The sequence below is a fragment of the Ailuropoda melanoleuca genome, chromosome 12, assembly GCF_002007445.2.
Source record: "Ailuropoda melanoleuca isolate Jingjing chromosome 12, ASM200744v2, whole genome shotgun sequence".
Taxonomy (NCBI): domain Eukaryota; kingdom Metazoa; phylum Chordata; class Mammalia; order Carnivora; family Ursidae; genus Ailuropoda; species Ailuropoda melanoleuca.
The window spans coordinates 81,040,418-81,051,841 of record NC_048229.1 but is presented as its reverse complement, the minus strand read 5'-3'; the positions used below and the strand labels follow the sequence as shown (position 1 = coordinate 81,051,841).

Genomic DNA, 11,424 nt, shown 5'->3' with positions numbered 1-11,424 from the left:
CAGGACTGCAGGACTACTAGGCAGGTGGGGGCCTGCAGGGAATGCTGCACCAGCTTAAAGCAGTGGCCCCAAGGATCAAACCATCACTCATTTTTTGGTAACCCTAAACAACACAGAAAGCGGTTCTTGTGTTTTGAGGTGCGCCAGCCAGAAGTGGGCAATGAGGACATGGCTCCTGCGGTCTGTGTGTACACCCCGCCCTAGAGGCCCCCACACTGTGGCTCCGACAGGAGGCCTGTGTGAGTGTCACGGCTCTGCTCCCCCTCCCCCAACTCTGCAGACACCCGGACACACATTCCGCCCGAAGTCACTAACCCACCCCCACCAAGATGACAATTTCTCAAATCCCAGAATGAACTTGGTCCGGGGCCAGGTCTCCTGGGCCAGCATGTTTACCCCAGGGAAACAGCGTCCTGGGCAGGAGTGGTGACCCCAGCAGCCTGCATAGCTGAGCCCCGACCCCACATGACCAGGGTTCTGGGGAGCACCCTCCTGCCTCATGTGGCTGGCAGGTCCCCAGCAGGTCCCATGGCCCCACCTTGATTTAGTGCCTTTGGCAGAAATCGCCCCATCTGTAAGAGGCGGTGATCCTGGGGGGTCGGCCAGAGGGAGTCCACAGAGACACTGAAGAGACACAGCCTCACCAACAGCCACTTTATTCTTCAGGCTGCGACGGCAGGCAGCTGGCCCACCCACCTTCCCGCCTGCCCTCACGTCACTGCCATCTCACCGGTCCCCATCACAGGGTGCAGAGAGCCGGTCACCCCACGGCTGGCCCATGTTGGGCCCAGTGGGGTGACATGCAGAGCCCAGGACCCCAGGTCACCTAACACCACTGCAGAAACCTGGCCCCCACTTTACACGGATTTCTTAAATAGCAGTTATGAAGCCTGTCCTGAGCCGCAATGGGGTAAAGCAGAGCAGCAATCACTGTTCATTTATATGGAAAAACTGTTGAGCATTTCCAGACGCCCCAGAAACCTGAGGCTTTTCTGATACCTAGAATACATCTTGCTAACAGGTACACAGACGTTCACAGACACAAATGTGTCCAAACCAGGAGGTTTGCAGGGAAGTTCCTGCTTTAGGAACCTCATGATGGATTTTAAATGGACAACTGTGTTACGTTGTATCTATTACATTCTGAGTGTTCACTTGATACAGCAAAACTTTTATTAAACCAACAACCACCCCCAACCAAATGCCTATGACACAAATCCACACACCCATAATGATATTTAAGGAAAGTGAGATGGTGTGCAGAGGTTTTGAACCTGCCGCCTGCCAGCGTGCCCTTGTTGCCCACGCGACAAGTGGGGAAGCTGGAGCGAGAGAGGCCCACGCGTCATCCACTCACCCACGAACGCCCGGACCCTGTGCTGCTTTAGACCCTTGGGACACCCCACGAACAGAAGGGTGACATTCCAGAGGGAGAGAAGAAACTCGCAGGACACCTGGCTGGAGGTGGTGAACAACGCAGGGGCAGAAATGGGGCTGCAGTGAGGAGGGCAGTGGCCTTGGGCCTCAGGGCTGTGGGCAGACTTACTGGCCGAGAGGCCCAAGCATGGGAAGGTGAGGGGGACAGTGCAAGGGGGTGCAGAGCACCCTAGGGGATGAGGCCCGGGTTAGCGGGTTGTGAGGGTCCCAGGTCCGGGTGAGTTGGTTGTGGGGGAGATCAGGCCCAGGTTGTGGGGTTGGGGGGCAGCACTTCCTTCCTGTTCTTTCTCTGTGGCTCCTGGGTCTGCGGTTTGGGGAAGAAGAGGCCTGCTTGGTCTCATACTGCTGCCCCGAAGGCATCCCTGCCACACCCACCAGGAGCACTCACGTCACTCTCAAACCAGGAGCTGGCACAGGGGGACTTCCGCAATGTCCACCACGTTGGCCGTCAGCCCCTGGGCTCCACGTCAGGGTGGGGTTGGCCTCTCCCTCTGTTTAAAGGGAACCTGGAAGCTTTGGTCTCCAGAGCTCTGGCTCTGTCCCTGCCCCTGCCCCTTCCTCCATCTGCAACCAAGCCGAGGACTGGGGGACCCCGGGCAGCACAGCTGTGGCTCCTGAGAAAGCCTGAAGAAAGCCTGGCCGGAGCCAGAAGGGCTGTGCTGGGTGAGCTGAGAGCAGGGCACCAGCTTTGTTGCACCAAGTGCCCTCGGTCCTGGTAGGCCCTCCGAGTGGAGGGAGGATTCGGGGAGGGGGCAGTTTGCATTCTTCAGGGACCCCCTGTGCTGCAGCCCCTGCCAAGATGCTCCCTGCGGAGCAGCCCACAGCCTCAGGTGCCCTCTCCCCCAGCCCATTCATCTACGTCAGGGCAGCCACCCGGTCAGGGCTGGGGAGAGCAGGGTTCTGGGTCAGAGCCTGGCCAGGAAGGGGCGTGTGCATGGTGGGACCATGCACCAGGCCTGCCGGGAGGCCTTCACGTCTAGGACATGGTCAGTGACCCAGCCTGCTGCCCTGAAAGGCATCTTCAAGGTGCAGATTCTCTGCTCACCTGAAACCACTGGGGACCCTGCAGCTGAGAAAGAAAACAAACAGAGGAAGGCGCAGGTGTGGCGGCTGAAGGAATGGACAGAAGGCCCAGAGCCCTCCCGGAGCTGTGCCCTGGGCTCTTGGGACAGGTCCGAAGCGACCACCTTGGCCCAAGGGCCTCCACCTCTGTTGTGCTGTCAATGGCTACTCCTCTCAACTCCCCTACGACCGGCTGTCAGCAAACAGGCTCACGGGGTCATACACAGCTTTTCTACACAGCGAGCTCCTTCTGGGCTTAAACTGTAGCAGGAGCAAGAGAAGAAAGGGTCCCCTTCTTCACCCTCTGTCTTTTTGGGAGAAGCGTCCATGTTGGCTGCGACGCCCCGCCGTGTGCTGGGCGCTCCCACACGTCCCCGCGGCAGGGCTCGCGCTGCTCTTCTTTCCCAGAACGCAAGACTGAGGGTCAGAGAGGTGGAAGGTTGTCTGGGCTGCGCTGCTCTGAACAGCTGAGCTGGGATGAGGCCAGCCTGCCTCCAGAGCCTTCTCCTCCCATTCCCGACACCACGTGGGGGTTAAGGCTCTGGGCTGCAAGAGGAGGACGAGGCCTAAGGCCCTCCATCCCACCCTCGTTCTGGGAGACAGGAAGGTGGACACTGCTGAACACTGGAGATCAGGGAGTCTGGCTTTCGGGGCCCCTTTGTGAGGAAAGGTACATGTGGCTAAAATACAAAGCTCTGAGTTGCTGGGCAGGGAACCTGGGCACTCTTCCCAACAGACCCTCCGATGCGCCAGGAGCCTTCAAGCAGCTGGACTGCTAGGTGAGCGCTGGCCGGAGCGTGAGCTCAGTCTCCTCCGGCGGGGGACGGTCCATCTGGCCATCTGGCATTTTGAGAACTAGTATGATGTGACCTAAACGTTTTCTTTCCAACCCCTTTTCCCTATGAATAAAAGCTCTATTCACCACATAAATTATAGTGAAAATCAGCAAAAATCTCGGGTCTCTTTCAAAGACAGTTCCCCGTGGTCAGCCAGCCGTGCAGGGCGGCCCCTCCCAGGACACATGCCTGGCAGCCCTCACCAAGGGTGGTCTGTGTGGAGCCTGGCCTTGACCATGACAGACGGGAAATTGAGGCTCACAGAGCGTCCAGCGGCAGGTCGGCATCTGACCAGGTCCGTCCTCCCTGCCAAGCGGCACCCTCATCACACTGCGGTCTGCTCAGCAGTGGGGGGCCCTGCCCTGCTGGCCTGACTGGGTGGGGAAGGAACAGGCTGCAAAGATGCACAGTGGGGACCAACAAAGGGCCCCCGCCGGACCTCCTACTTTAGAGCAAAGGACACCCGGTGTGCTTGCCGAGCAACGGACCCAGAACTTCCTGTTCTAACCCACATGGATACGTCGCCTCGTGTGGCAAAAGGGACTTTGCAGATGGGGTTCAGGCTTTTGAGAAAGGAGGGTACCCTGGACACGCAGGCGGACCCAATGTGAACACAGGGTCCACAGGAGGCAGGCAGAGCCTGGGCTGAGGCGGCCACAAGGCAAGGGCGCCGTACCGCTAGATGCCAGAAGAAGGAAGCAACAGGCTCCTGAGACGCAAGCAGCCGTGCCCACGCCTCAAGTGTCACTCTGCGAGACGGACAGCGAACCAGCTGTTTTAAGCTCCTCCACTTCCGGATGGTTTGTTACAGCAACGGAGAACTCGCACAGCTGGCCAAGTCTACACTGCACAGGAAGGCACCCAGATCCAGCCACGCCGAGGGCCGGGCCCCAACTTACCAGCTGCGCGCTGAACTCGGGGAGCATCACACAGGTGGCCCCCACCCAGAGGGGACAGAGCAGCTTGTTGACCACGCCGTGCACGTGGTGCAGCGGGAGGACGTGGAGGATCACGTCGTCTTTACTCCACGCCCACTTGTGGACCAGCCCCGTCACCTGTGGGACGACAGCACAGCCTCAGACGGCAGGGAAGCCCCCAGGCCCGCGAGGGCCACCCCAGCTGGGAAGCCGGGCGGGAGGCTCACGCACCGGCGCCCAGCCCTTCACAGCATCTGAAGGGGACGGTGGCCACGTGCCTGGGTCTGTCGGCTCACTCGCAGACCGCCACGTCCAAGAGCAGAGCAGGACACGGTGAGGGTTTTGATGCGAGCGTCCCATGCCCTCCGCATGTGCTCTCGGTAGCTCTCCCCCGGACAGGCGGAGGCATGATTTCGACTCCATGGGCCCTGGGATTTGGGGCCCCTGCAGACTGCAGACAGGAGTCTGATCGCCTGCCCTCCTCTGGCCGCCTGACTGCCACCTCCCCCACCCCAGCTGACCGGTCACAGACCCGGAGCTGGGCTCCTGCCGGACCCTGAGCCTTGCGCGAGAAGCACCGTGAAACACACCCGGTGGGATCTTCTGAAGATCACTAGCGAAGATGCCACCCACCCGCTTCCGTGGCCGCTACGGGCAAACAAGCGACATACTCACCCCTTACAGGTACCAGTCAACACACGGCCTCCCCACACAAAGAATACGTCTTGCAGGAGACAGAGAGAACCTATTGATGGTGCCGTGCCTGTAGTCAGCCTGGACTCAGTTTACCCCGCCGCAGGGACTGAGTTAGGCTGAGAGGCACTGACCTCACAGCTCATCTCTGTGGTTCTGAGCGACTCTCTTATTTTACTGCTCCCAGCGTACGAGAGTCTGGATCATACACACACGTGATCTCAGAAGCCGGAACGATATAAATGACAGGTAAATATCGTAGCTGTGTGGGCGGTCGCCCAGGAAGGGCAACACAGACCACCCCCAGAGCCCCCAGCACGGTGGCACGCGAGCACTCACCATGGCCCTGATGCTGTGGTGCGTGCTCAGGACGCCCTTGGGCCTCCCCGTGGTCCCACTGGTGTAGACAATCATGGCGCCTCGGTCTCTCCAGTTCTGCTCCCAAACCCCCCACCCCCCAGGCTCCTCGGCCGCCGTACCATAGACCGTGGGCGGGAGAGGCAGCAGTGGGACCCCCAGCTTCCTGACCACCGGACGCAGGAGCTCCACGTACTCCTGGCCGGCGAGGACCACAGAGCTCCGGGAGTCCTGGATGAAATACTCCAGCTCGGCCTGGGGGTGCTTCCTGTAGAGGGGGACAGCAACGCCCCCGCTCATCCAAGAGGCCCACTGCGCGACCACGTAGGAGACGTCGTTGGAGCACAGGAAGGAGACCCTCTCCTCCTGCAGGTCCCCGCCAGCACGCTCGAGGAGCCGGCACACCTCCTGGGCCAGGCGGAGGCTGTGGTAGTACAGGTCCTTGTATGTGTGGCGGCCATGCTGGTCAACAAGAGCAATCCTGTCCCCAAAGGCCAGGGCGCGGGTGAACACAGGGGCGCTCCTGTCAGAACAGGCGGCTGGGGCGGTGTGCAGGGGGCTGCTTCCGCCGCATCTCCAGGGAGCCGGCCGGTGGGAGGCCACAGCACAGAGCAGGCGCCGGAAGGACATCCCCGCGTGCGGCAGCGTCGCGGACACTCCTCCAGCTCGATGTACCTGGGGCGGGGCCGGAAGAGAGGGGAGCGCCACAGTCACTGCCGCGGTCGTTTCTCACGCCCAGAGCAGCATTTACAACACCAGCCAGACGGGTCTGCACGACTTCATTCGCAAGGTAACCTCTCCAGGTCACTACACACAGTACGACAGCTTCCGATTCGCCGTCCAACATTCCAGCTTTTATTTACTCTCCGGAAAGGATTTCAAAAATATTCAAGATTCTAAAACAACAGACTTGGTAAAACCAAGGAAAAGCAAATTCAGTGCCCTTAAATTCTGAATAATGGTTTTTTAAAAATCTGAGCTGGAAAATCGCTGGCTAGGAGAGGAAAGCCCCGGGGCCACTGAGCACCCATTCTGTCCACCCTCAAACAAACCCTGGACGCTCTGGCATGCGCAGCCCAGACACTCGGGCCGCTTCTGCTCCGCACACTTCCCACAGGGAGGGCATTTGGGAATGGGGTGCGTGCAGAGCCTCAAACAAAGTGCGTGTACAGGTCCCCGGAGTGTCAGCCTGGCTTTCGGCTGAAACGTGACTCCTCCCCCTCCCCCTGCTACTGTAACTACTGAAATATGGCCCCATGCGGCCAGCAAGAAGGGAGAGCCTGCGGGAGGCGCTGCGGCCAGCCAGCGCCCGAATGCAATCTCCTGAGCGCCGAGTGAAGGGAGAGCCAGGCGGCCTCCCGCAGTGGGGCTGAGGCTCGGCCTTGGAGGGCCAGTCCGCCTCTGTGCCCACGTCCTGCTCCAGGACAGCACCTCAAGGGGACAGCCGTGGGCATCGGCACTCAACAAGAATGGGTGCACACTCCCAAGACTGCTTCTGCAGGGACCGCTCAATTCCAGAGGCCAGGAGCCCGCCCGCCACCCTGGCCTCTGCCTCCAGCAGAACCGGAGGCTCCTTCCCGCAGCCAGGGAGGCCCGGAAGGTCGGTAGCAACCATTCGCTCTAGTTTGAAAGCCCCAGATTCACAGCTCCTTCAGGGGTCCCACTTCCCCACCGTCGCCTCCGGCGCTCAGGGGTCCCTGTGCCTCCCTCCCTGGGTGCAGCCCCTGGCCGCCGCCCCTTGCTGGGCTCCGTGACTAGGAGCTGACTCACTTGCTCCTCAGGGGTGTCTAACGAGCGCCATTCGATACCGACGACGGACAGTGACAACGCAGCTTGCACCTCTCAACCTCACCTTCAACCACCTGCTCGGTAAACGGTAAACGGTAAACGGTAAGCGAGGAAACCACCTTTGGCCCTACCTCACACAAAAGAACTCAAAGGTGCTCAGCCCCCAAGTCACAGACAGAGCCCAGCCTGGGCTTTCCCTCCCCCAGCCAAGCACATCAGAGCCCGCAGCCACGCCACCTCATGACTGCATGCCCGCGTTCCCACAGGAGCCAGGCACGGGGACCCCCAAGGGCACCTCTGAATGCCAGCAGCTGACGGGACGCCTGCCGGCCAACAACACAGCAAAACAGAAGCTCTAAGTCTTGTCCCCTTTCTGCCAGGCCCAGCAGAACAGAGCCGCTCAGGAAGGACCTGGGCAGGGGGATGGGGGGCGGCCAGGAACCCCTGCTGCCTCCCTTCTGCTCGGTCTCCCGCGCCCTCCCCCTGCTCCGCACGCTCTCCCAACAGATCCACACTTTGCTCTCAGTAACTTGCTCCAGGGGAAAGCTAATGTGTTGTTTGTGATACGCACTAAACAGTTTTGTTCTCCGTTCTTAAACAGATTACACACAACACTTCATAATCACCTAACGAAACAAACAAGCTGCACGGCAGCGGGAAGACGCCGGACGGGCTCCGCCTTGAACGCGACCCCTTAGTGCGCTGGTTCCGGGGCAGCCGGGGCCCGCACACTCTCCCTGCAGGCCAGCGGGGGTCAGGCTCCAGCGCCGGCCACACGGGTGCAGACCCGCAGGCCTCCCAGGTCGCTCTCAGCTGCAGCTGCTTGCTCTGAGGTCCTGTGCGAATATTCCTCAATGCTCCACTGCCTCCAGCAAACGGTCGGGTCTCACAGGCACTAGACCCACGGTATTTCCAGATGAAAGAGGCAGTCACCAAAAGCCGCAATGTCCTACAACTTCTCTGTGTCCTTGTCCTGACCTCTCCACAGGGTTCAGAGGTGGATTCGGGCTGGTTCCACACCTCTGGACTTCAGTTACCATAAAGAAACCTGACACATGGCAAGGAAACGGTAAATGGGATAAGCACGCCAGACATGCCAGTTTCAGAACGAATGGGAGCTGCTGAAGAGCAGACCAGCGCAGCCGCGGCACCTTTCCTGTCCTCGCTTCTCAAAGATCCTTGTTTGCTCTACAGGCAGTGGGGAAAACAAAACAGAAAGCCCGCAAACAGAAAACAGAAAACCTGCTACACGGCGTTTCTGGCCAGGTTCTGGCTGGGGAGAGCGCTCGCTGGAGGGGACGGCATTCTCTGGGGTGCTATGGAACAGGGCACCCGGGTACCCGGACGCGGCTGCTGCTTCCGGTAGGCATGAGGGGCAGTGCCAGGCCTGCAGCCGCAGAAATCGATGCCACTCTCCTTTCATCCACGCCCACGTCCACGTCTCCCCCACCAGGGGCCTCCCTTCCTGCCTCCCTCGCCGGGAGAGGGGAGCGCGCTGCCTGCTTCTCCCAGGGCCCCAGGAGCAGCACTGCCCTGTGCCGGACAGTGGTGGTGAGAAGCTGGAGCCCGTGCACTCACCACACAAAACTGGAAACCTGGGCTGACCCCACCTTCCTCCCTTGCCGGGCCTTGACAGAGCCTCGACGGAGTCCATAAGCAGGGCTGGGGGTGGACACCACGAGAGGCAGTCATAGCAACAACCCCCAGGGAACCCAAGAGGGGACGTCACCTCCCCGACACCACAAAATAACAGGAGAAGCAGCGATCCAAGGGCTGCCCCCCCCATTCTGCCGTAGGACAAGCAGTGAGGAGCGTCCACGATGGGGAGCTGCCCGGAGAGGCTGACATCTGAGTCAACTCAACAAGCCTTGGCAGCCACAACCCAGGCTGCCCCCAGGACCTGGGGGCGGCCCCTCTGGCTAGGCGGGCCCCAGGGCATCAACTCAGCCCTCCAAAAGGATAATTCACTGTCACTTACAAGATGAGACAAACCCCCCCAGAAAATACAAGCCCTTTGTTCCCATGGTTTTCTCTTTAAAACGGATCCTCAGAAAAACAATCAGAGATGCCCAGAGGGGATGTTCACAGCAGCGTTATTTATGATACTGAAAGCTGGGTCTAACCCAAAGGGTCCAGAAGGGGTCCGCGGGGGTCAGGGTATGCAGGGATGCCCAGCCGGGGAGGGCACGTGCTGGCTGCCAGGAAGCGTCCTGCAAGACCACCAAGGGCGTGAAGGTAAACACCCAGGTGCTGCTGAGGGTACAGGGATGCAGGAGATTCCTGTCTTCTTAGCACTTCCCAATTTTCTCCAATTTTTCTGAAATGAGTGTGTATGACTTCTATAATCAGACTTTTTAAAAGCCTGATAAATATCATTTTTTTTTAAACTGGAGATGCTTGAACTTCAGTATTAGTATTTTCTTCTACACACAAAAGACGAAAGCATAAAAAAAATTGTGTTCTGGACGGTGGGTCTACAGGTGTTTGTAACTGTGTAGCCCTCCGATTCCTCCAGCGCTAGACGCAAACAGCAAGGAGAGAAGAGCATTCTTCTCTGGGTTAGAACGCCTGGTTCACAGACAGTTCGCGCGGATGGTGACATCGTCACCCCCGCTGCACGGACAGCACGCACGGGCACATGCATGTGCACACGCAGCGGCAGCGCCTTTGCGGCCACCAGCCCAAGGGTCAGGCGGGGCGCCGGAGGCTGCAGGCACGCCCCCTTGGGAGGCGCAGCGGGGCGGCCGCTGTCTGACAGGAGCCGCTGAGCCAATGCTGGGGAAGGTAGGAGACACGGGGCACGTGCACCTGGGCTCACAGTGGGTAGGTCCAGAAGCAGATGCCCAGAAGAGGCCCTCCCAGTGCTCACCGGGGGCCTCACAACAAAAATAACTTTCAATTTGCGTAAATACGGCCAGAGTCCCCTCCAGGGAGGCCGTACTAATTTATTCTACCAAACACGTGGGAGCCTGGGGCCATCCCTTCAAAACAGCTTTACGCCACTCAGGTATGTGACCCTGAAACCACTCTCTCGTAAGCAGAACAGAGCTAAGATCTTCCAGGTCAGGGGATCAGGGCCCTGCCTTGAACAAGCAAACATCCATCTATCGGTGGGCAGATCACTGTCTCCCCCTCCTGAACACCTCTGGGTCCGGAAAGACCCACAGGCCCCTCAGGAAGAGGGCCCCACCTTCCGACCACAGGGCCTCCTTTGGTCGTGGGGTTCCCCTCACCCCCAGCGGCACAGCCTGGAGGAACACGGCCACCAAGTACATGCAATCAGGCCACAGGTTTTCCCTGTCTCAGTTACCCAACTTCACAAAACTGCTCTCAACACACCAGCCGGCCGGGGATTAGCAGCGTCACCGTGCGGTGATGTGACAGAGCATCAGCTCCAAACCACAGAAGCCTGCCTCTGGGGACTGGGCCAGCCCTCCTTCTCCCAGGGGGGGACACGCTGCTCTCAAGATTCCACAGGAGCCCGGCCAGAGACCACTGGGTATCGTGACCACCCAGACTCTCAGGCAGACCCACCAGAGCACGTGGGCCTCTCGGAAGCCTTGCCCAACATGGAGGGTGGGCACCTGTGGTCTCAGACTCAACACACACCTGGACGTCTGCTCCTCTCTTCCCAGTTTCTTCATGTGCATAAGCCTTTCCGTCGCTGTCTGTAATAACAAGACTGCCGCACAGCCAGCACAGGGACGGCCCGACACGCACAGAAGGGGGACCGATGGCTGCGCCATCCCTAGCACAGGGCTCGCCGGGGAGCCCCGCAACACAGATCACTTCCTAAGAATGACAGTTGCATTCAGACGAAGGTGGCTGGTTTCAAAATGAATAAAATGGCACCTGATGGGCCGACAGCAGCTGGACTCCCCCTCCCCCCGAACTCGACTATAAAGATGAGCCCAGCACTTCCCGTGGTCTGCTGCCTCCGTGGACGGGTGCAAGGGGACCTCGAGCTCCTCGTGCTGGAAGGCACTCATTTCCACACCAAGCCTGCAGTTTCGGGGCTGTTTTCAAGATTATATTTTTAAGTGACGGACATTCACATTGCATTTATCAACGCTACATTCAAATCTCAACGCCAAAGGGGACAGACACGTGCTGAAACCCATTAGGAAGTAAAACACCATCTCAAATAGGCCACCTGGAGGGATGAAGCTTGCTACCCCAGGTCCAGAGTTCACTCCACTGAGTCAGCCTTTTAGAGGGCGCTGGGGCATGGGCCCTCTCCACCCAGGTCACCTCCCAGTGCCCCCCCCCATGCCCGTTGGTAGCACTGCAGCTCCTGCCGCCCCCCCCCAAACATCTCCCCTCTGGGGGCTGTG

The 11,424-nt window shown here is 59.6% G+C and overlaps 1 protein-coding gene across 19 annotated transcripts in view; it reads right to left on the bottom strand.

The window, feature by feature from the left end:
- ACSF3 (acyl-CoA synthetase family member 3) overlaps positions 1 to 11,424 on the bottom strand; it is a 64,395-nt gene that overhangs the window by 50,918 nt on the left and 2,053 nt on the right. For 2 of the 19 annotated variants that reach the window (XM_034672646.1, XM_034672644.1), the window contains exons 1-2: positions 5,285 to 7,007; positions 4,235 to 4,390 (exon numbers count right to left, since the gene is read on the bottom strand). In XM_034672646.1, coding sequence (XP_034528537.1) covers positions 4,235 to 4,390; positions 5,285 to 5,932 — 804 coding nt within the window. In that variant the 5' untranslated portion in view covers positions 5,933 to 7,007. Of the gene's footprint in view, positions 1 to 4,234; positions 4,391 to 5,284; positions 7,031 to 7,072; positions 7,165 to 7,716; positions 8,283 to 10,699; positions 10,880 to 11,424 lie in introns of those variants that run through there. The other 17 variants (XM_034672648.1, XM_034672650.1, XM_034672653.1 and 14 more) reach the window with 14 other exon arrangements.